General features: G+C 54.3%; 1 protein-coding gene across 5 annotated transcripts in view; it reads right to left on the bottom strand.

Moving 5' to 3' along the window:
* The window catches only part of SMARCA4 (SWI/SNF related BAF chromatin remodeling complex subunit ATPase 4), a 63,354-nt gene that overhangs the window by 31,975 nt on the left and 11,079 nt on the right, over positions 1-20,300 (bottom strand). For 4 of the 5 annotated variants that reach the window (XM_085563304.1, XM_085563305.1, XM_085563308.1 and 1 more), the window contains exons 6-19: positions 19,840-19,938; positions 18,771-19,011; positions 17,136-17,262; positions 13,412-13,585; positions 11,667-11,840; positions 10,174-10,341; positions 9,017-9,067; positions 6,704-6,834; positions 6,555-6,612; positions 4,951-5,069; positions 3,671-3,821; positions 1,946-2,109; positions 1,799-1,865; positions 495-605 (exon numbers count right to left, since the gene is read on the bottom strand). In XM_085563304.1, coding sequence (XP_085419430.1) covers positions 495-605; positions 1,799-1,865; positions 1,946-2,109; positions 3,671-3,821; positions 4,951-5,069; positions 6,555-6,612; positions 6,704-6,834; positions 9,017-9,067; positions 10,174-10,341; positions 11,667-11,840; positions 13,412-13,585; positions 17,136-17,262; positions 18,771-19,011; positions 19,840-19,938 — 1,835 coding nt within the window. The remainder of the gene's footprint in view (positions 1-494; positions 606-1,798; positions 1,866-1,945; positions 2,110-3,670; positions 3,822-4,950; positions 5,070-6,554; positions 6,613-6,703; positions 6,835-9,016; positions 9,068-10,173; positions 10,342-11,666; positions 11,841-13,411; positions 13,586-17,135; positions 17,263-18,770; positions 19,012-19,839; positions 19,939-20,300) is intronic. The other variant, XM_085563306.1, reaches the window with a different exon arrangement.

Raw genomic sequence — 20,300 nt, 5'->3', positions numbered from 1 at the left:
CTGGAATTGTCCCAATTCCAGCTTTCCCAGCACCTGGGCACGGGAAAAGGGGAGAAGCTCTGGAAAATGGGGAAAAACTCTTCCTGCCGAGCACAAAATCCCTGGAATTGTCCCAATTCCAGCTTTCCCAGCACCTGGGCATGGAAAAGCGGAGAAGCTCTGGAAAATGGGGAAAAACTCTTCCTGCCGAGCACAAAATCCCTGGATTTGTCCCAATTCCAGCTTTCCCAGCAGCCTGGGCATGGAAAAACGGGGTAAAGCGCTGGAAAATGGGGAAAAACTCTGGAAAATGGGGAAAAACTCTTCCTGCCAAGCACAAAATCCCTGGATTTGTCCCAATTCCAGCTTTCCCAGCACCTGGGCATGGAAAAGCGGAGAAGCTCTGGAAAATGGGGAAAAACTCTTCCTGCCGAGCACAAAATCCCTGGATTTGTCCCAATTCCAGCTTTCCCAGCACCATGGAAAAGCGGAGAAGCTCGGGATGCCGGGCTCACCTTGGCCAGGATGTGCTTGTCCTTGATGATGTACTCGTAGGTGGTGAGGAGGACGTTGAATTTTCCGCTGCGCAGCTGCGGGACGAAGGCGCGGCGCGCCGCCGGGGAGCCCTGCGGGGAGAATCCCAACGGGAATGGCACGGGAGGAGGGAATTCCCGGGAAAAGGGCTGGGAGGGGTTGTTCTCCTGCGTGGTGAGGAGGTTTTGGGGGTTCCTGCTGAGAGGAACGGCCGAGAAATGGGATTTTTCGTGGATTTTTTGTGGATTTGGGGTTGGGGCGCAGCAAGGAAAATGGAAGGAGGTGGGAATGGAAATGGAATGGAAGGAAATGGAATGGAAGGAAATGGAATCCAAGGGATGAATCCAAGGAAATGGAACCCAAGGGAATAAATCCAAGGAAATGAATCCAAGGAATGGATCCAAGGAAATGGAACCCAAGGAAATGAATCCAAAAAATGGATTCAAGGAAATGGATCCAAGGAATTAACCCAAGGAAATGGAACCCAAGGGAATGAATCCAAGGAATGGATCCAAGGAAATGAAACCCCAGGAAAATTAATCCAAGGGATGAATCCAAAAAATGGATTCAAGGAATGGACCCAAGGAAATGGAACCCAAGGAAATGGAATCCAAGGAAATGAATCCAAGGAAATGAGATCCAAGGAATGAATCCAAGGAAATAGAACCCAAGGAAATGAATCCAAGGAAATGAAACCCCAGGAAAATGAATCCAAGGGATGAACCCAAAAAATGGATTCAAGGAATGGACCCAAGGAAATGGAACCCAAGGAAATGAATCCAAGGAAATGAATCCAAGGAAATGGAACCCAAGGAAATGGAACCCCAGGAAATGAATCCAATAAATGAAACCCCAGGAAAATGAATCCAAGGAAATGAATCCAAGGGATGAATCCAAAAAATGGATTCAAGGAATGGACCCAAGGAAATGGAACCCAAGGAAATGGAATCCAAGGAAATGAATCCAAGGAAATGAATCCAAGGAAATGAACCCAAAAAATGGATTCAAGGAATGGACCCAAGGAAATGGAATCCAAGGAAATGAGATCCAAGGAATGAATCCAAGGAAATGAGATCCAAGGAATGAATCCAAGGAAATGAGAGCCAAGGAATGAATCCAAGGAAATGGAACCCAAGGAAATGAGAGCCAAGGAAATGAATCCAAGGAAATGGAGCCCCAGGAAATGGAATCCAAGGAAAATGAACCCAAGGAAATGAATCCAAGGAAATGGAGCCCCAGGAAATGGAATCCAAGGAAATGAAACCCAAGGAATGCGTCACTTTACCTTGTAGGACACCTTGACCACGGAAGGAGCCCATTTGTCGAACTCGTAGGCCCAGTTGGACAAAGTCCTGCGGGGAAAGAAGGAGAGCTGGAGGAAAGGGTGGGAAGGTTGGGAAGGCGGGGCTGGAGAGACGCCGCGGGCGCTCACGAGAGCGGGACGATGATGAGGAAGGGGCCGTTGATCCTCTTGTGCTCCATGAGGTACGTGATGAGGGCGATGGTCTGGATGGTCTTCCCCAGGCCCATCTCGTCGGCCAGGATCCCGTTGAGGTTGTTGTTGTAGAGGGACACCAACCATTCCAAGCCTTTGATCTGTGGGAATGCAGAGCCAGGTGGGAAAACGGCCCCTCCCTCCCCCCGGGGCCTGGCGGCATGCAAATGAGCTGCTAATGAGCAGGTTAATTATGCAGAGCCAGGAATTGGGATATTCCGTGGATTCACGTGGAACTGGGTGGGTCGGGCTCTCGGCAGGGAGTGAATCCAGCTCAATATCCCACCCTGGCTTTGGCTCCATTGATTTACTCCACACTTATAATAAATTAATATTAACTTATTTATTATTAATATTATTTTATGTAATAATTTCTTTTACTTATTTATTTAAGTAATTAATTGATTAATTACTGTACACCACCTCAGTTTCATTATCTCTCTACGGTTTGTTATTCCTTCCCACCTCTGGCTCTTTATCCTGCCACAGCCGTTGTCCCACCTCAGATCCTCACCCAGCTCCAGATCCCATCATCCCACCAGATCCCATTGTCCCACCTCAGATCTTCATCCAGCTTCTCAATCCCATTGTCCCACCAGATCCCACCATCCCACCTCAGATCTTCATCCAGCTCCAGATCCCATCATCCCACCAGATCCCTTTGTCCCACCTCAGATCTTCATCCAGCTTCTCAATCCCATTGTCCCACCAGAGCCCACCATCCCACCTCAGATCTTCATCCAGCTCCAGATCCCATCATCCCACCAGATCCCATTGTCCCACCTCAGATCCTCATCCAGCTCCAGATCCCATCATCCCACCAGATCCCATTGTCCCACCTCAGATCTTCATCCAGCTGCAGACCCCACCATCCCACCAGATCCCACCATCCCACCTCAGATCTTCATCCCACACCTCATCCAGCTCCATACCCACCTCAGATCTTCATCCAGCTCCTGATCCCATTATCCAGCTCCAGAGCCCACCATCCCACCTCAGATCTTCATCCAGTTCCAGATCCCATTGTCCCACCTCGGATCCTCACCCAGCTCCAGAGCCCACCATCCCACCTCAGATCTTCATCCCACACCTCGTCCAGCTCCATACCCACCTCAGATCCTCATCCAGCTCCTGATCCCACTATCCAGCTCCAGATCCCACCATCCCACCTCAGATCTTCATCCCACACCTCATCCAGCTCCATACCCACCTCGGATCCTCACCCAGCTCCAGAGCCCACCATCCCACCTCAGATCTTCATCCCACACCTCGTCCAGCTCCACACCCACCTCAGATCTTCATCCCACACCTCATCCAGCTCCACACCCACCTCAGATCTTTATCCCAGACCTCATCCAGCTCCATACCCATCTCAGATCCTCACCCAGCTCCAGATCCCACCATCCCACCTCAGATCTTCATCCCACACCTCATCCAGCTCCATACCCACCTCAGATCTTCATCCCACACCTCATCCAGCTCCATACCCATCTCAGATCTTCATCCCACACCTCGTCCAGCTCCATACCCATCTCAGATCCTCACCCAGCTCCAGAGCCCACCATCCCACCTCAGATCTTCATCCAGTTCCAGATCCCATTGTCCCACCTCGGATCCTCACCCAGCTCCAGAGCCCACCATCCCAGCCCCATTTCTCCCCACCTGGTACTGCTTGAGGACCCCGTTGACCATCAGGGCCGACTGCTTGTCCACGCGCTCGGTCACGGCGTGGGCCACGGCGTAGTAGGACTGGAGCCCCCGCGCCAGCGCCTGCGACACGCCGTACTCGTCGTCCACGTCCTGCTTGGCGTTCCTGCCCGGAGAACCGGGATAGCGGGTCACGGACCACCGGGGATGGGGTACGGGGGAAAAATGGGGGAAAATGGGGGAAAATGGGGAAAATGGGGGAAAAATGGGGAAAAATGGGATAAAATGGGGGAAAATGGGATAAAATGGGGAAAAATGGGGAGAAAATGGGGAAAAAATGGGGGAAAAAATGGGGAAAAACCAGGATAAAGGGTCACAGACCACCGGGGATGAGGTACGGGGGGAAAAAATGGGGGAAAATGGGGAAAAATGGGGAAAATGGGGAGAAAATGGGGAAAAATGGGATAAAATGGGGGAAAATGGGGAAAATGGGGGAAATGGGGAAAAATGGGGAAAATGGGGAAAATGGGGAAAATGGGGAAAATGGGGAAAAATGGGATAAAATGGGGGAAAATGGGGAAAATGGGGAAAAATGGGGAAAAATGGGGAAAATGGGGAGAAAATGGGAAAAAATGGGGGAAAATGGGATAAAATGGGGAAAAATTGGGGGAAAATGGGAAAAAATGGGATAAAATGGGGAAAAATGGGGAAAAAACGGGATAGCGGGTCACGGACTACCGGGAATGGCGTACGGGGGGAAAAACGGGATAAAATGGGGGAAAATGGGAAAAAATGGGGAAAATGGGATAAAATGGGATAAAATGGGAAAAAATGGGATAAAATGGGGAAAAATGGGATAAAATGGGGAAAAATGGGATAAAGGGTCATGGACCACCTGGGAACAGGAGATATGGGGGGGGAAAATGGGATAAAATAGGATAAAATGGGGAAAAACCGGGACGAAGGGTCATGGACCACCTGGGAATGGGGTACAGGGTGAAAAATGGGATAAAATGGGGGAAAACCGGGATAAAGGGTCATGGACCACCGGGGAATGGGGTATGGGGGTGGAAAATGGGATAAAATGGGATAAAATGGGGGAAAACCGGGATAAAGGGTCACGGCACAGCAGGAAAAGGAAGAAGAGAAAAAGGATGGGAAAGAGAAGCAAAAAGGGAAGGAGAGGAGGAGGAGGAGGAAGGAGAAGGAAGAGGAAGAAGGAATAAAGGACGTCCCAGCTGGATGGGGAGCTGGAGCAGGAGACTGGGAAGAGGAGGGGAGGGAGGAAGGCTCACTCGATGATGTGCCGGGCGTCCACTTCCGACACGTCGTCGCTGTCTGGATCCGGAATTTTCTTCTTCTCCTCCACGGGCAGCGCTGGTTGGGCTGGCTGGGGCTGCTCCTCTTCCTCCTCCTGGGAAGAAAACACGAAATTTGAGCTCAAGATGTACAAAAAAGCTGCCAAAATTAATTGGGAACGCTGAGATTGTAAGGGGGCAGTCATTTAAAAGGGTGTGGTATCAGTAAAATAACATTTTATTTTATTATTCTGTCCCATTTTAATCCATGGGATTTTACTATTCTATCCCATGTTATTTTACTATTCTGTCCCATGTTATTTTACTACTCTGTTCCATGTTATTTTACTATTCTGTCCCATGTTATTTTACTACTCTGTCCCATGTTATTTTACTATTCTGTCCCATGTTATTTTACTACTCTGTCCCATGTTATTTTACTATTCTGTCCCATGTTATTTTACTACTCTGTCCCATGTTATTTTACTATTCTGTCCCATGTTATTTTACTACTCTGTCCCATGTTATTTTACTATTCTGTCCCATGTTATTTTACTATTCTGTCCCATGTTATTTTACTATTCTATCCCATGTTATTTTACTACTCTGTCCCATGTTATTTTACTATTCTGTCCCATGTTATTTTACTATTCTGTCCCATGTTATTTTACTACTCTGTTCCATGTTATTTTACTATTCTGTCCCATGTTATTTTACTATTATGTTCCATGTTATTTTACTATTCTATCCCACTTTATTTTACTATTTTGCCCCATTTTATTCCATGTTATTTTACAATTCTGCCCCATTTTATTCCACGTTCTCTCCCTGTTTTGCCCCATTTTATTCCATGTTATTTTACAATTCTGCCCCATTTTATTCCACGTTCTCTCCCTGTTTTGCCCCATTTTATTCCACATTCTCTCCCTGTTTTGCCCCATTTTATTCCACATTCTCTCCCTGTTTTGCCCCATTTTATTCCACATTCTCTCCCTGTTTTGCCCCATTTTATTCCACGTTCTCTCCCTGTTTTGCCCCATTTTATTCCATGTTCTCTCCCTGTTTTGCCCCATTTTATTCCATGTTCTCTCCCTGTTTTGCCCCATTTTATTCCACGTTCTCTCCCTGTTTTGCCCCATTTTATTCCATGTTCTCTCCCTGTTTTGCCCCATTTTATTCCACGTTCTCTCCCTGTTTTGCCCCATTTTATTCCACGTTCTCTCCCTGTTTTGCCCCATTTTATTCCATGTTATTTTACAATTCTGCCCCATTTTACCCCACGTTCTCTCCCTGCTTTGCCCCATTTTATTCCATGTTCTCTCCCTGTTTTGCCCCATTTTATTCCATGTTCTCTCCCTGTTTTGCCCCATTTTATTCCATGTTCTCTCCCTGTTTTGCCCCATTTTATTCCACGTTCTCTCCCTGTTTTGCCCCATTTTATTCCATGTTCTCTCCCTGCTTTGCCCCATTTTATTCCACGTTCTCTCCCCGTTTTGCCCCATTTCATTCCATTTTTCCTGAGCTGCCAAACAGCCATTTCCAAGCTCTTTCCTACTCTTTCCAGAACATTCCCAGTGGGATTGTGGTGGGACCTTCCTCACCTCCTCCTCCTCCTCGGATCCGCTCTCCTCGCTGTCGGAGCGTGGAGCCACCTCGTACCTGGCGGCGGAGGGGAAAAAGAGGGAATTCCACGTGGGATTTGGCTCTGGAATTCCCAGCATTCCCAGTGCTCCCAGTATTCCCAGTTTACCCCGGGTTCATCTCCAGCCAGGCCTCCAGCTGCCCGGCCTTGGGCGCGTCGGTGCCCGTCAGGATCTTCCCGCTCTCCACGTGGATCACCTTCACCGGGAGGTCGCTCATCTGGCTGGTCTCGTCCAGGGGCTGGCAGTGGGGTTGGGAATGCTCAGCGCCAGAAATCCCCCAGGATTGGGATTGGGAATTATCCAAAAAACACCAGAAATCCCCCAGGATTGGGATTGGGAATGCTCAGCGCCAGAAATCCCCCAGGATTGGGATTGGGAATTATCCAAAAAGCACCAGAAATCCCCCAGGATTGGGATTGGGAATGCTCAGCGCCAGAAATCCCCCAGGATTGGGATTGGGAATTATCCAAAAAGCACCAGAAATCCCCCAGGATTGGGATTGGGAATGCTCAGCGCCAGAAATCCCCCAGGATTGGGACTGGGAATGCTCAGCGCCAGAAATCCCAACAGGATTGGGACTGGGAATGCTCAGCGCCAGAAATCCCCCAGGATTGGGATTGGGAATTATCCAAAAAGCACCAGAAATCCCCCAGGATTGGGATTGGGAATGCTCAGCGCCAGAAATCCCCCAGGATTGCGATTGGGAATTATCCAAAAAACACCAGAAATCCCCCAGGATTGGGATTGGGAATTATCCAAAAAGCACCAGAAATCCCCCAGGATTGGGATTGGGAATTATCCAAAAAGCACCAGAAATCCCCCAGGATTGGGATTGGGAATTATCCAAAAAGCACCAGAAATCCCCCAGGATTGGGATTGGGAATTATCCAAAAAGCACCAGAAATCCCCCAGGATTGGGATTGGGAATTATCCAAAAAGCACCAGAAATCCCCCAGGATTTGGATTGGGAATTATCCAAAAAGCACCAGAAATCCCCCAGGATTGGGATTGGGAATGCTCAGCGCCAGAAATCCCCCAGGATTGGGATTGGGAATGCTCAGCGCCAGAAATCCCCCAGGATTGGGATTGGGATTGGGAATTACCCAAAAAACACCAGAAATCCCCCAGGATTGGGATTGGGAATTATCCAAAAAGCACCAGAAATCCCCCAGGATTGGGATTGGGAATTATCCAAAAAGCGCCAGAAATCCCCCAGGATTGGGATTGGGAATGCTCAGCGCCAGAAATCCCCCAGGATTGGGATTGGGAATGAGGGAAAAGGAGGATTCTGAGGGACCTGGTTGGGGTGAGGGTGAGGGCACGGCCTGCACTCCCTGCCCATGGTGGGCTGGAGTGGGTGGATCCCTCTGGATCCCTCCTGGATCCCTGGGAACCCTTCCCAATCCCTCCTGGATCCCTGGGAACCCTTCCCAATCCCCTCTGGATCCCTGTGAACCCTTCCCAATCCCCTCTGGATCCCAGTGGATCCCTGTGAACCCTTCCCAATCCCCTCTGGATCCCTGTGGATCCCTGTGAACCCTTCCCAGTCCCTCCTGGATCCCAGTGGATCCCTGTGAACCCTTCCCAATCCCCTCTGGATCCCTGGGAACCCTTCCCAATCCCTCCTGGATCCCTGTGAACCCTTCCCAATCCCTCCTGGATCCCTGGGAACCCTTCCCAATCCCCTCTGGATCCCAGTGGATCCCTGTGAACCCTTCCCAGTCCCTCCTGGATCCCAGTGGGTCCCTGTGAACCCTTCCCAATCCCCTCTGGATCCCTGGGAACCCTTCCCAATCCCTCCCGGATCCCAGTGGATCCCTGGGAACCCTTCCCAATCCCCTCTGGATCCCTGTGAACCCTTCCCAGTCCCTCCTGGATCCCTGGGAACCCTTCCCAATCCTTCCTGGATCCCTGTGGATCCCTGTGAACCCTTCCCAATCCCTCCTGGATCCCAGTGGATCCCTGTGAACCCTTTCCAATCCCCTCTGGATCCCTGGGAACCCTTCCCAATCCCTCCTGGATCCCTGTGAACTCTTCCTGCATCCCTGTGAACCCTTCCCAATCCCCTCTGGATCCCTGGGAACCCTTCCCAATCCCTCCTGGATCCCTGGGAACCCTTCCCAATCCCCTCTGGATCCCTGGGAACCCTTCCCAATCCCTCCCGGATCCCTGTGGATCCCTCCCAGGTCCCCGTGGATCCCTCCCGGATCCCCATGGATCCCTCCCGGATCCCCGTGGATCCCTGTGAACCCTTCCCAATCCCTCCCGGATCCCAGTGGATCCCTCCCGGATCCCAGTGGATCCCTGTGAACCCTTCCCAATCCCTCCCGGATCCCCGTGGATCCCTCCCGGATCCCCGTGGATCCCTCCCGGATCCCAGTGGATCCCAGGATCCTGGCGGCAGCCCGGCCTGCGCTCACCTCCCCGTCGGGGCCGATGGCCGGGGCCTGTCCCTCGGCGCTCTCTGCCTTCTGCGGGGGCAACGGGGCGAGGGCAGGAGGAAGAGGAAGGAGAGGAAGAAGAAAAGGAAGAAGAAAAGGAAGGGAGGGAGAAGAAAAAAGGGAAGGAAGAGGAGGAAGAGGAAGGAGAGGAAAAAAGGATTGGAAGGAGAAGAAAAGGAAGAGGAAGGAGAGGAAGAAGAAAAAAGGGAAGGAAGGAGAAGAAAAAAGGAAAGGAGATGAAGGGTGGGAAGGAAGAAGAGGAGAGGAGGAAGAGGAAGGAGGAAGAAGGAAAATGAAAAAGGATAGGAAGGAGAAGATAAAAGGGAAGGAGAGGAGGAGTAGGAAGGAGAGGAAAAGGAAGTGGAGGAAGGAAAAAAGGATGGGAATGAGAGGAAGAAAGGGAAGGAGACGAAGGGTGGGAAGGAAGAAGAGGAAGAAAAGGAAGGAGAGGAAGAGGAGAAAAGGAAGGAGAGGAAGAGGAGAAGAGGAAGGAGAGGAAGAGGAGAAGAGGAAGGAGAGGAAGAGGAGAAAAAGGAGAGGAAGAGAAGAGGAAGGAGAGGAAGAGGAGAAAAGGAAGGAGAGGAAGAGGAGAAAAGGAAGGAGAGGAAGAGAAGAGGAAGGAGAGGAAGAGGAGAAGAGGAAAAAGAGGAAGAGGAGAAGAGGAAGGAGAGGAAGAGGAGAAAAGGAAGGAGAGGAAGAGGAGAAGAGGAAGGAGAGGAAGAGGAGAAAAGGAAGGAGAGGAAGAGGAGAAAAGGAAGGAGAGGAAGAGGAGAAAAGGAAGGAGAGGAAGAGAAGAGGAAGGAGAGGAAGAGGAGAAGAGGAAAAAGAGGAAGAGGAGAAAAGGAAGGAGAGGAAGAGAAGAGGAAGGAGAGGAAGAGGAGAAAAGAAAGGAGAGGAAGAGGAGAAAAGGAAGGAGAGAAAAGGAAGGAGAGAAAAGGAAGGAGAGGAAGAGGAGAAGAGGAAAAAGAGGAAGAGGAGAAGAGGAAGGAGAACAGATGAAGAGAGCAAAGGGGAGGAAAGAGGGAAATGGAGAGGAGGAGGAGGAAGGAGAGGAAGGAAGGAAGGGGACTCAGCCTGGGCAGCCCAGCCTGGCGCTCCCTCCAGCAGCCATTCCCGGCGTCTGTCCTTCATCCCACCTTCTTCTTCTTCTTCTTCTTCTTCTCCTTGGCCACCTGGGCCGCCTTGTGCTGCCTGACGAGCTCGGTGAGGTTGGCCACGTACTCGTCGGTCTGCTGCAGCAGGTAGGCCAGGCGCTTGTCCTTCTTCTGGTCGATGAGCTTGCGGTAGCCCTCCTCATCCTCGGCCTGCCGGGGCGGGAGACGCCGCTGGGCGCGGGCTGAGGGGATGGCAGGGCTCCCGGGATTCCCGGGTTCACGGGGCTCCCGGGATTCCCGGGTTCACGGGGTTCCCGGGTTCACGGGGTTCATGGGATTCCCGGGTTCACGGGGTTCATGGGATTCCCGGGTTCACGGGGTTCCCGGGTTCACGGGGTTCCCGGGATTCCCGGGTTCACGGGTTCACGGGGTTCCCGGGTTCACGGGGTTCATGGGATTCCCGGGTTCACGGGGTTCACGGGATTCCCGGGTTCCCGGGATTCCCGGGCTCACGGGTTCACGGGGTTCCCGGGTTCACGGGGTTCACGGGATTCCCGGGTTCACGGGGTTCCCGGGTTCACGGGGTTGCCGGGATTCCCGGGCTCACGGGATTCATAGAACCGCAGGATTCCCAGAATTCCCAGGCTCACGGGGTTCCCGGGATTCACAGAATCACCAATTTCACAGGATTCACACAATTCAAAGGATTCCCAGAATCACCAATTTCACAGGATTCCCAGAATCACCAATTTCACGGGATTCCCAGAATTCAAAGGATTCCCAGAATCCCTGGGTTCACAGGATTCACAGAATCCCCAATTTCACAGGATTCCCAGAATCCCCGGTTTCACAGGATTCCCAGAATCACCAATTTCACAGGATTCACAGAATTCAAAGGATTCCCAGAATCCCCGGGTTCACAGGATTCCCAGAACCGCAGGATTCCCGTAATTCCCGATTTCACAGGATTCCCAGAATCCCCGATTTCACAGGATTCCCAGAACCGCACGATTCCCAGAATCACCAATTTCACAGGATTCCCGGAATTCCCGGTTTCACGGGATTCACAGAATTCAAAGGATTGCCGGAATTCCCGGTTTCACAGGATTCACCAGTGTGGTTGGAGAGGTGGTGACTTTGGACCAGTGTGGTTGGAGAGGTGGTGGTGACTCCATCCTCCAACCCATGGTCACCTCTGGACCAGTGTGGTTGGAGATGTGGTGGTGACTTTGGACCAGTGTGGTTGGAGAGGTGGTGACTCCATCCTCCAACCCACGGTCACCTCTGGACCAGTGTGGTTGGAGATGTGGTGGTGACTCCATCCTCCAACCCACGGTCACCTCTGGAATTCCCAAAATACCAGAGGCTGGAACCTTTTTCTCTTTGAACTCCCCAAACCTCTGTGCAACCACTTCGTGTTTTGACAGCACTGACCACAGCTGACCCCTGAGGGACACCAGGGGTGACCTGGCCACCAGCTGGACCCCTCAGCACCCCCCGGCCCGGCCCCCCACGCCGGTCCCACCGCAGCTCACCATCAGCCGGCGCATCCGCTCCTTCTCGATGCGCTCGTTCTCCTTCTTCTGCTCGCGCTCGGTGTTGGCGTGGTAGGTGGCCACGGCCTTGGTCAGCTTCTGGATCTTCCCGCTGACGCTCCGGTGGTACTCCTTGAAGTCCTTGGCGTGCTGCAGGATGCTGTTGAGGTATTCCTGCGGCCGGGGAACGCCGTCAGGCGGGGCGGCGGCGCCGCGAGGAGGAACGGCGCGGCCGGAGGGGCTGGGACAGGGGGGTGGGAACTGCGGGGTCCCTGTGGTCAGCAGGGGGTCCCAAGGGTCAGCAGAGGGTCCCAAGGGTCAGCAGAGGGTCCTAATGGTCAGCAGAGGGTCCCAAGGGTCAGCAGAGGGTCCTAATGGTCAGCAGAGGGTCCCAATGGTCAGCAGAGGGTCCCAAGGGTCAGCAGAGGGTCCCAAGGGTCAGTAGAGGGTCCTAATGGTCAGCAGAGGGTCCCAATGGTCAGCAGAGGGTCCCAAGGGTCAGTAGAGGGTCCTAATGGTCAGCAGAGGGTCCCAAGGGTCAGTAGAGGGTCCTAATGGTCAGCAGAGGGTCCCAAGGGTCAACAGAGGGTCCTAATGGTCAGCAGAGGGTCCCAAGGGTCAGCAGAGGGTCCCAAGGGTCAGCAGAGGGTCCTAATGGTCAGTAGAAGGTCCTAACAGTCAGTAGAAGGTCTCAGTGGTCAGTAGAGGGTCCTAATGGTCAGCAGAGGGTCCCAATGGTCAGTAGAAGGTCTCAGTGGTCAGTAGAAGGTCTCAATGGTCAGTAGAGGGTCTCAATGGTCAGCAGAGGGTCCCAAGGGTCAGCAGAGGGTCCTAATGGTCAGTAGATGATCCAAATGATCAGCAGAGGGTCCCAAGGGTCAGCAGAGAGTCCTAACGGTCAGTAGAAGGTCTCAGTGGTCAGTAGAGGGTCCTAATGGTCAGCAGAGGGTCCTAATGGTCAAAAGAGGGTCCTAATGGTCAGCACAGGGTCCCAATGGTCAGTACAAGGTCCTAACGGTCAGTAGAAGGTCTCAGTGGTCAGTAGAGGGTCCTAATGGTCAGTAGAAGGTCCTAACGGTCAGTAGAAGGTCTCAGTGGTCAGTAGAAGGTCCCAATGGTCAGCAGAGGGTCACAGTAGCTATTGTACAGGCCCAGTGGTCAGCAGAGGGTCCTAATGGTCAGTAATGGCTCCAAGTGGTCAGTAGGCAGTTCCAATGGTCATCAGAGGGTCCCAGTGGTCAGCAGAGGGTCTCAATGGTCAGTAGAGGGTCCCAGTGGTCAGTAGGGGGTTCCAGTGGCCAGCAGAAGGTCTCAGCAGCCATCATGTGGTCCCAGTGGTCAGTAAAAGGTCCCAGTGGTCAGCAGAGGGTTCCAATGACCAGCAGAGGGTCCCAATGACCATCAGAGGGTCCCAATGACCATCAGAGGGTCCCAATGACCACCAGAGGGTCCCAATGACCATCAGAGGGTTCCAATGACCATCAGAGGGTCCCAATGACCATCAGAGGGTCCCAATGACCATCAGAGGGTCCCAATGACCACCAGAGGGTCCCAGCAGCCATTGTACATCCCCAGCAGCCATCGAGTTGTCCCAGGGGCCACTGAGTGCTCCCAACAGCCACCACCGAACCTTTGACCACCATCACCCAGAGCCAACCTCCCCCGAACCCCAAAAAAAACCCAGGCGGCTCCCCAAAAACCCCCCAGCACCCCCGGGAACGTCCCACGCTGGAATTCTTCCCCACCTGGTGCTTCTGCCGGCGCTTCCTCTCCTGCTCGATCTTCTGCTGCTTCTCGAGCTTCTCGGTGATCCGGGCCTCGCGCAGCGACTGCCGCTTGCTGCGCTTGTAGGCCTTGGCGTTGAGCGCCGTCTCCAGCGCCGTGTCCCGCCGCATGCACACCACCACCTCCTGCCGCAGCTGCGCCCAAAAATCCCCCTGAGCCACCACGGTGGGCCTGGATGTTCCTCTGGGTCCCCAAAAATCCCCTGAGCCACCAAAAATCCCCCTGAGCCACCAAAAATCCCCCCGAGGCACCAAAAATCCCCCTGAGCCATCACGGTGGGCCTGGATGTTCCTCTGGGTCCCCAAAAACTCCCCTGAGCCACCACGGTGCGCCTGGACATCCAAATGGGTCCCCAAAAATCCCCTGAGCCACCAAAAATCCCCCTGAGCCACCTCGGTGGGCCTGGATGTTCCTCTGGGTCCCCAAAAGTCCCCCTGAGCCACCACGGTGGGCCTGGACGTCCAAATGGGTCCCCAAAAGTCCCCTGAGCCACCAAAAATCCCCCTGAGCCACCAAAAATCCCCCTGAGCCACCACGGTGGGCCTGGATGTTCCTCTGGGTCCCCAAAAATCCCCTGAGCCACCACGGTGGGCCTGGATGTTCCTCTGGGTCCCCAAAAACTCCCCTGAGCCACCAAAAATCTCCCTGAGCCACCACGGTGGGCCTGGACGTCCAAATGGGTCCCCAAAAGTCCCCCTGAGCCACCAAAAATCCCCTGAGCCACCATGGTGCTCCTGGATGTCCAAATGGGTCCCCAAAAATCCCCCTGAGCCACCACGGTGGGCCTGGACGTCCCTCCGGGTCCCCAAAAATCCCCCTGAGCCACCAAAAATCCCCCTGAGCCACCACGGACCTCCTGGATGTTCAAATGGCTCCCCAAAACTCCCCTGAGCCACCAAAAATCCCCTGAGCCACCACAGAGCTCCTGGATGTTCCTCTGGGTCCCCAAAAGTCCCCCTGAGCCACCAAAAATCCCCCTGAGCCACCAAAAATCCCCCTGAGCCACCACGGAGCTCCTGGATGTCCCTCTGGGTCCCCAAAAATCCCCTGAGCCACCACGGTGGGCCTGGATGTCCCTCTGGGTCCCCAAAAGTCCCCCTGAGCCACCACGGTGGGCCTGGACGTCCAAATGGGTCCCCAAAAGTCCCCCTGAGCCACCACGGTGGGCCTGGATGTTCCTCTGGGTCCCCAAAAATGCCCCTGAGCCACCACGGTGGGCCTGGATGTTCCTCCGGGTCCCCAAAAATCCCCCTGAGCCACCAAAAATCCCCTGAGCCACCAAAAGTCCCCCTGAGCCACCACGGTGGGCCTGGATGTTCCTCCGGGTCCCCAAAAATCCCCTGAGCCACCACGGTGGGCCTGGATGTCCAAATGGCTCCCCAAAAATCCCCCTGAGCCACCAAAAATCCCCCTGAGCCACCAAAAATCCCCTGAGCCACCACGGTGGGCCTGGACGTCCCTCTGGGTCCCCAAAAACTCCCCTGAGCCACCAAAAACTCCCCTGAGCCACCAAAAATCCCCTGAGCCACCACGGTGGGCCTGGATGTTCCTCTGGGTCCCCAAAAACTCCCCTGAGCCACCAAAAATCCCCTGAGCCACCATGGTGCTCCTGGATGTCCAAATGGCTCCCCAAAAATCCCCCTGAGCCACCAAAAATCCCCCTGAGCCACCACGGTGGGCCTGGATGTCCCTCTGGGTCCCCAAAAATCCCCCTGAGCCACCACGGTGGGCCTGGACGTCCCTCTGGGTCCCCAAAAACTCCCCTGAGCCACCAAAAACTCCCCTGAGCCACCAAAAATCCCCTGAACCACCACGGCGCTCCTGGATGTTCAAATGGCTCCCCAAAAATGCCCCTGAGCCACCAAAAATGCCCCTGAGCCACCACAGAGCTCCTGGATGTCCCTCTGGGTCCCCAAAAGTCCCCCTGAGCCACCAAAAATCCCCTGAGCCACCAAAAGTCCCCCTGAGCCACCACGGTGGGCCTGGACGTCCAAATGGTTCCCCAAAAATCCCCCTGAGCCACCAAAAATCCCCCTGAGCCACCATGGTGGGCCTGGACGTCCAAATGGGTCCCCAAAAATCCCCCTGAGCCACCAAAAATCCCCCTGAGCCACCACGGTGGGCCTGGACGTCCCTCCGGGTCCCCAAAAATCCCCCTGAGCCACCACGGAGCTCCTGGATGTTCAAATGGCTCCCCAAAAATCCCCCTGAGCCACCAAAAATCCCCCTGAGCCACCAAAAATCCCCCTGAGCCACCACGGTGGGCCTGGACATCCAAATGGGTCCCCAAAAGTCCCCTGAGCCACCAAAAATCCCCTGAGCCACCACGGTGGGCCTGGACGTCCAAATGGGTCCCCAAAAGTCCCCCTGAGCCACCAAAAACTCCCCTGAGCCACCAAAAATCCCCTGAGCCACCACGGTGGGCCTGGATGTCCCTCTGGGTCCCCAAAAACTCCCCTGAGCCACCAAAAATCCCCCTGAGCCACCAAAAATCCCCCTGAGCCACCACGGTGGGCCTGGATGTTCCTCTGGGTCCCCAAAAATCCCCCTGAGCCACCAAAAATCCCCCTGAGCCACCAAAAATCCCCTGAGCCACCACGGTGGGCCTGGACGTCCAAATGGGTCCCCAAAAATCCCCCTGAGCCACCAAAAATCCCCCTGAGCCACCAAAAATCCCCCTGAGCCACCAAAAACTCCCCTGAGCCACCAAAAATCCCCCTGAGCCACCACGGAGCTCCTGGACGTCCAAATGATTCCCCAAAATCCCCCTGAGCCACCAGGGAGCTCCTGGATGTCCAAATGGCTCCCAAAAACTCCCCTGAGCCACCAAAAATGCCCCTGAGCCACCACGGAGCTCCTGGATGTCCAAATGGTTCCCCAAAATCCCCTGAGCCACCAGGGAGCTCCTGGATGTCCAAATGGCTCCCCAAAATCCCCCTGAGCCACCACCACGTTCCTGGACGTCCCTCTGGTGACACTTCTCTACCGGTTCAAGGTAGAGACACAACGTCTGACATAAATTACAAATATTGGGGCGTTACTGTAAATTTAATAAGTGCAGTTTTTGGTATAAAACGTAAACACCAGCCCGAGGGCAGAGAAAATCCCACAGCCAACCTGAGAGCTCAACGAGTCAGAGAGAAAACGTTACGGGTGAGAGAAAAATAAATTATTGTGAGTGCAGGTGAGGCCGGGGGGAAGAATGGTGATGTCTGACTCTGGGTCAGAAAGCTGAATGATTTCTGTATTGTAACTGTGCTAAAATACATTAATAAATTATTTAAATAAGATATTAACGCTACAAATTTATTGTTCTAACTACCATATCTAATTTTAACACAACTGGTGACCAGCTCAGAGTCCAGCCCCAGGTGGGTTGGATTGTCCAGCAGCTCCAACGATCCTCACCAGAATCCAACCAAGCATCACCCCAGGGAAACAATTCCCCAAACACATTCCCCGTGGGAAAAACAAGGAGTAGAAATAAAAATTGTTTGATTGTTTTGTCTCTCTTCCCCCTGTGCTGCCCTATGAACAATCCTTGAGAGAAGAATGTGCCTGGGACAATAAATATCCTAAAGAAGGCGACCCTACGCTCTTTGAGAGGGGAAACCGAGGCTCCCAAATTCCCAAAATCCCCCGGAGTCACCCCAAATCCGCCGGAGCCCCGCTGCCGGCGCTCACCTGGCGCTGGAAGTTGAGCAGGCGCAGGGCCTTGAGCTCGATGGTGGCTTTGGTCCGCAGGTCTCCGGCCAGCGAGCCGGGCAGGTTCTCCAGCTCTTGGATGCGGTGGGCGATGCGCGCTTGGAGCCTGAGCGGGAGGAATTTTGGGGTGAGTTCGGCTCCTTCCTGACCGAGCTCCCGTTGGGAAGAGTGTGGGAGCAGGGGCGGGGAGCCGGGATGAGTTTTGGGGATCTCCATGGGGTTAAGGGCACAGCAGGGTCAGAGAATGGCCAGGGAAGGGTCAGGAAGAACCTCCAAGGAGAACGTTCTCCTCTCGTCCCTCTGAAGCTTGGGAAGGGTAAAAACGGGATGGAGGCAGTTGGAGAAGGGAGAAACCTTGGGAATCTTTAAGGAGAACGTTCTCCTCTCGTCCGTCTGAACCTTGGGAAGGGTAAAAACGGGATGGAGGCAGTTGGAGAAGGGAGAAACCTTGGGAATCTCCAAGGAGAACGTTCTCTCATCCCTCTGAATCTTGGGAAGGGTAAAAACGGGATGGAGGCAGATGGAAAAGGGAGAAACCTTGGGAATCTCCAAGGAGAACGTTCTCTCATCCCTCTGAATCTTGGGAAGGGTAAAAACGGGATGGAGGCAGTTGGAGATGGGAGAAACCTTGGGAATCTCCATGGAGAGATCTCCTCTCATCCCTCTGAAGCTTGGGAAGGGTAAAAACGGGATGGAGGCAGTTGGAAAAGGGAAAAACCTTGGGAATCTCCAAGGAGAGTTCTCCTCTCGTCCCTCTGAAGCTTGGGAAGGGTAAAAACGGGATGGAGGCAGTTGGAGATGGGAGAAACCTTGGGAATCTCCAAGGAGAACTTTCTCATGGCCATATCTGTACTGGGGCTGTACCTGTACCTGGGCGTGGCCATACCTGTACTGGGGCTGTACCTGTACCTGGGCGTGGCCATACCTGTACTGGAGCTGTACCTGTACCTGGGTGTGGCTGTACCTGTACTGGGGCTGTACCTGCACCTGGGCGTGGCCATACCTGTACTGGAGCTGTACCTGTACCTGGGTGTGGCCGTACCTGTACTGGGGCTGTACCTGCACCTGGGCGTGGCCATACCTGTACTGGGGCTGTACCTGTACCTGGGCGTGGCCATACCTGTACTGGAGCTGTACCTGACCAGAGTGTGGCTGTACCTGCACCAGGGCCATACCTGCACCGGGGCGTGGCCGTACCTGTATTGTGACTGTACCTGCACCAGGGCCGTACCTGTACCTTTACTGGGGCCATACCTGTACCTGTTCTGTGACCGTACCTGCACCGTGACCGTACCTGTACCTGTTCTGTGACCGTACCTGTACTGTGACCATACCTGTACCTGTACTGTGACCGTACCTGTACCTGTACTGGGGCCATACCTGTACCTGTACTGGGGCTGTACCTGTACCTGTACTGTACCTGTACCGGGGCCATACCTGTACCTGTACTGGGGTTGTACCTGTACTGGGGTTGTACCTGCACCGGGGCCGTACCTGTACCTGTACTGTGACCGTACCTGTACCTGCACCGGGGCCGTACCTGCACCGGGGCCGTACCTGTACCTGTACTGGTGTTGTACCTGTACCGGGGCCGTACCTGCACCGGGACCGTACCTGTACTCGCGCTCCTGCAGGATCTCCACGGGGTCGAGCCCGCGCGGTTTCTGGATGGGCGTGATCCGGTTCTGCTTGGGGTGGATCGGCAGCGCCGGCGGCGCCGGCTGCCCCGGCGAGGGCGGCGGGGGCCCGGGGGACGCCGGGGGCACGGCCGGGGGCACGGGGGACGGGCGGCCGGCGGGCGGCGGCGGCAGCAGCTTCTGGGGGGCCCCGCCCGGAGCCGCCGCCGACAGCGGCCCTGCGGGGACACGGATTTCGGGAATGCCGGGTCAGAATTCCCGAATTCCCACCGGAAAACCCGAATTGTTCTGTCAGGAGTGAGGGGGGAGGCCCCACCCGGAGCCGCCGCCGACAGCGGCCCTGCGGGGACACGGATTTCGGGAATGCCGGGTCAGAATTCCCGAATTCCCACCGGAAAACCCGAATTGTTCTGTCAGGAGTGAGGGGGGAGGCCCCGCCCGGAGCCGCCGCCGACAGCAGCCCTGCGGGGACACGGATTTTGGGAATGCCGGGTCAGAATTCCCAAATTAACACCGGAAAACCCGAATTGTTCTGTCAGGAGTGAGGGGGGAGGCCCCGCCCGGAGCCGCCGCCGACAGCGGCCCTGCGGGGACACGGATTTTGGGAATGCCGGGTCAGAATTCCCGAATTCCCACCGGAAAACCCAAATTGTTCCGTCGGGAGTGAGGGGGGATTCCACAAAAATGTGAGTTTCTGACTCGGAGTGAGCTTAAGGGGAAATTCATCAGGATTCCCACCAAAATTCCTGTTAGTTACCTGGAAATCGACCCTAATTCTCCAAAAATGTACAGTAATTTGTCTGGAAATCAACCCCGAATCCACCAAACCTCCGGAAAATCAAACACAATTCCCTAACGAGCTCCAAATACCTATCTTGGAATGAGCACAGGCATCCCCGCAAAGCTGCAGCACGGGAGTTAAGCCAGCCCTTCACAGAATTCCAGCCCCAATTCCAGGGTTTTAACCAGGAGCTTCCTTCCGTTCCCACCCCGCGGAGCTCACAGATTTGGGGCGAATTCCCAGGAATTTGTGACCCAGGCCTTACCTTCTGGCCAGGGCTTGGGGGGGCCCCCGGGGGGCTGTCCCGGCATGCCGGGGGGAACTCCTGAGGGTCCGGGAGGGGGCATGTTGGGCCCTCCTATTCCTGGAAATGCCCAAAAATCAGGCAGAAAAGGGAAAAAAAAGGGAAATCCTGTGAGGATTTAGACTCCTGGGGGGAGTGTCAGCTACAGCCCCCCCCTTTCCCCTGAACTGCCTGGATGGATCCGCCATCCCAGCCTCTGGAATGCCCGTGGACAGCCAAACTGGGGGATACTGGGGCAAACTGGGAGCAAAGGATCTCCTGGGGATAGAACGGGATAAACTCCCCTGGATTTCCCAGGACAGTGTGAGATGGAATGGGATGAGCTCCCCACAGATCCCGGGATGGAATGGGACAAACTCCCCACAGATCCCGGGATGGAATGGGACAAACTCCCCACAGATCCCAGGATGGAAAAGGACAAA

The sequence above is a fragment of the Lonchura striata genome, chromosome 30 (assembly GCF_050655825.1).
Source record: "Lonchura striata isolate lonStrDom1 chromosome 30, ASM5065582v1, whole genome shotgun sequence".
NCBI lineage: Eukaryota > Metazoa > Chordata > Aves > Passeriformes > Estrildidae > Lonchura > Lonchura striata.
This window is presented reverse-complemented; position numbering and strand designations above follow the sequence as displayed.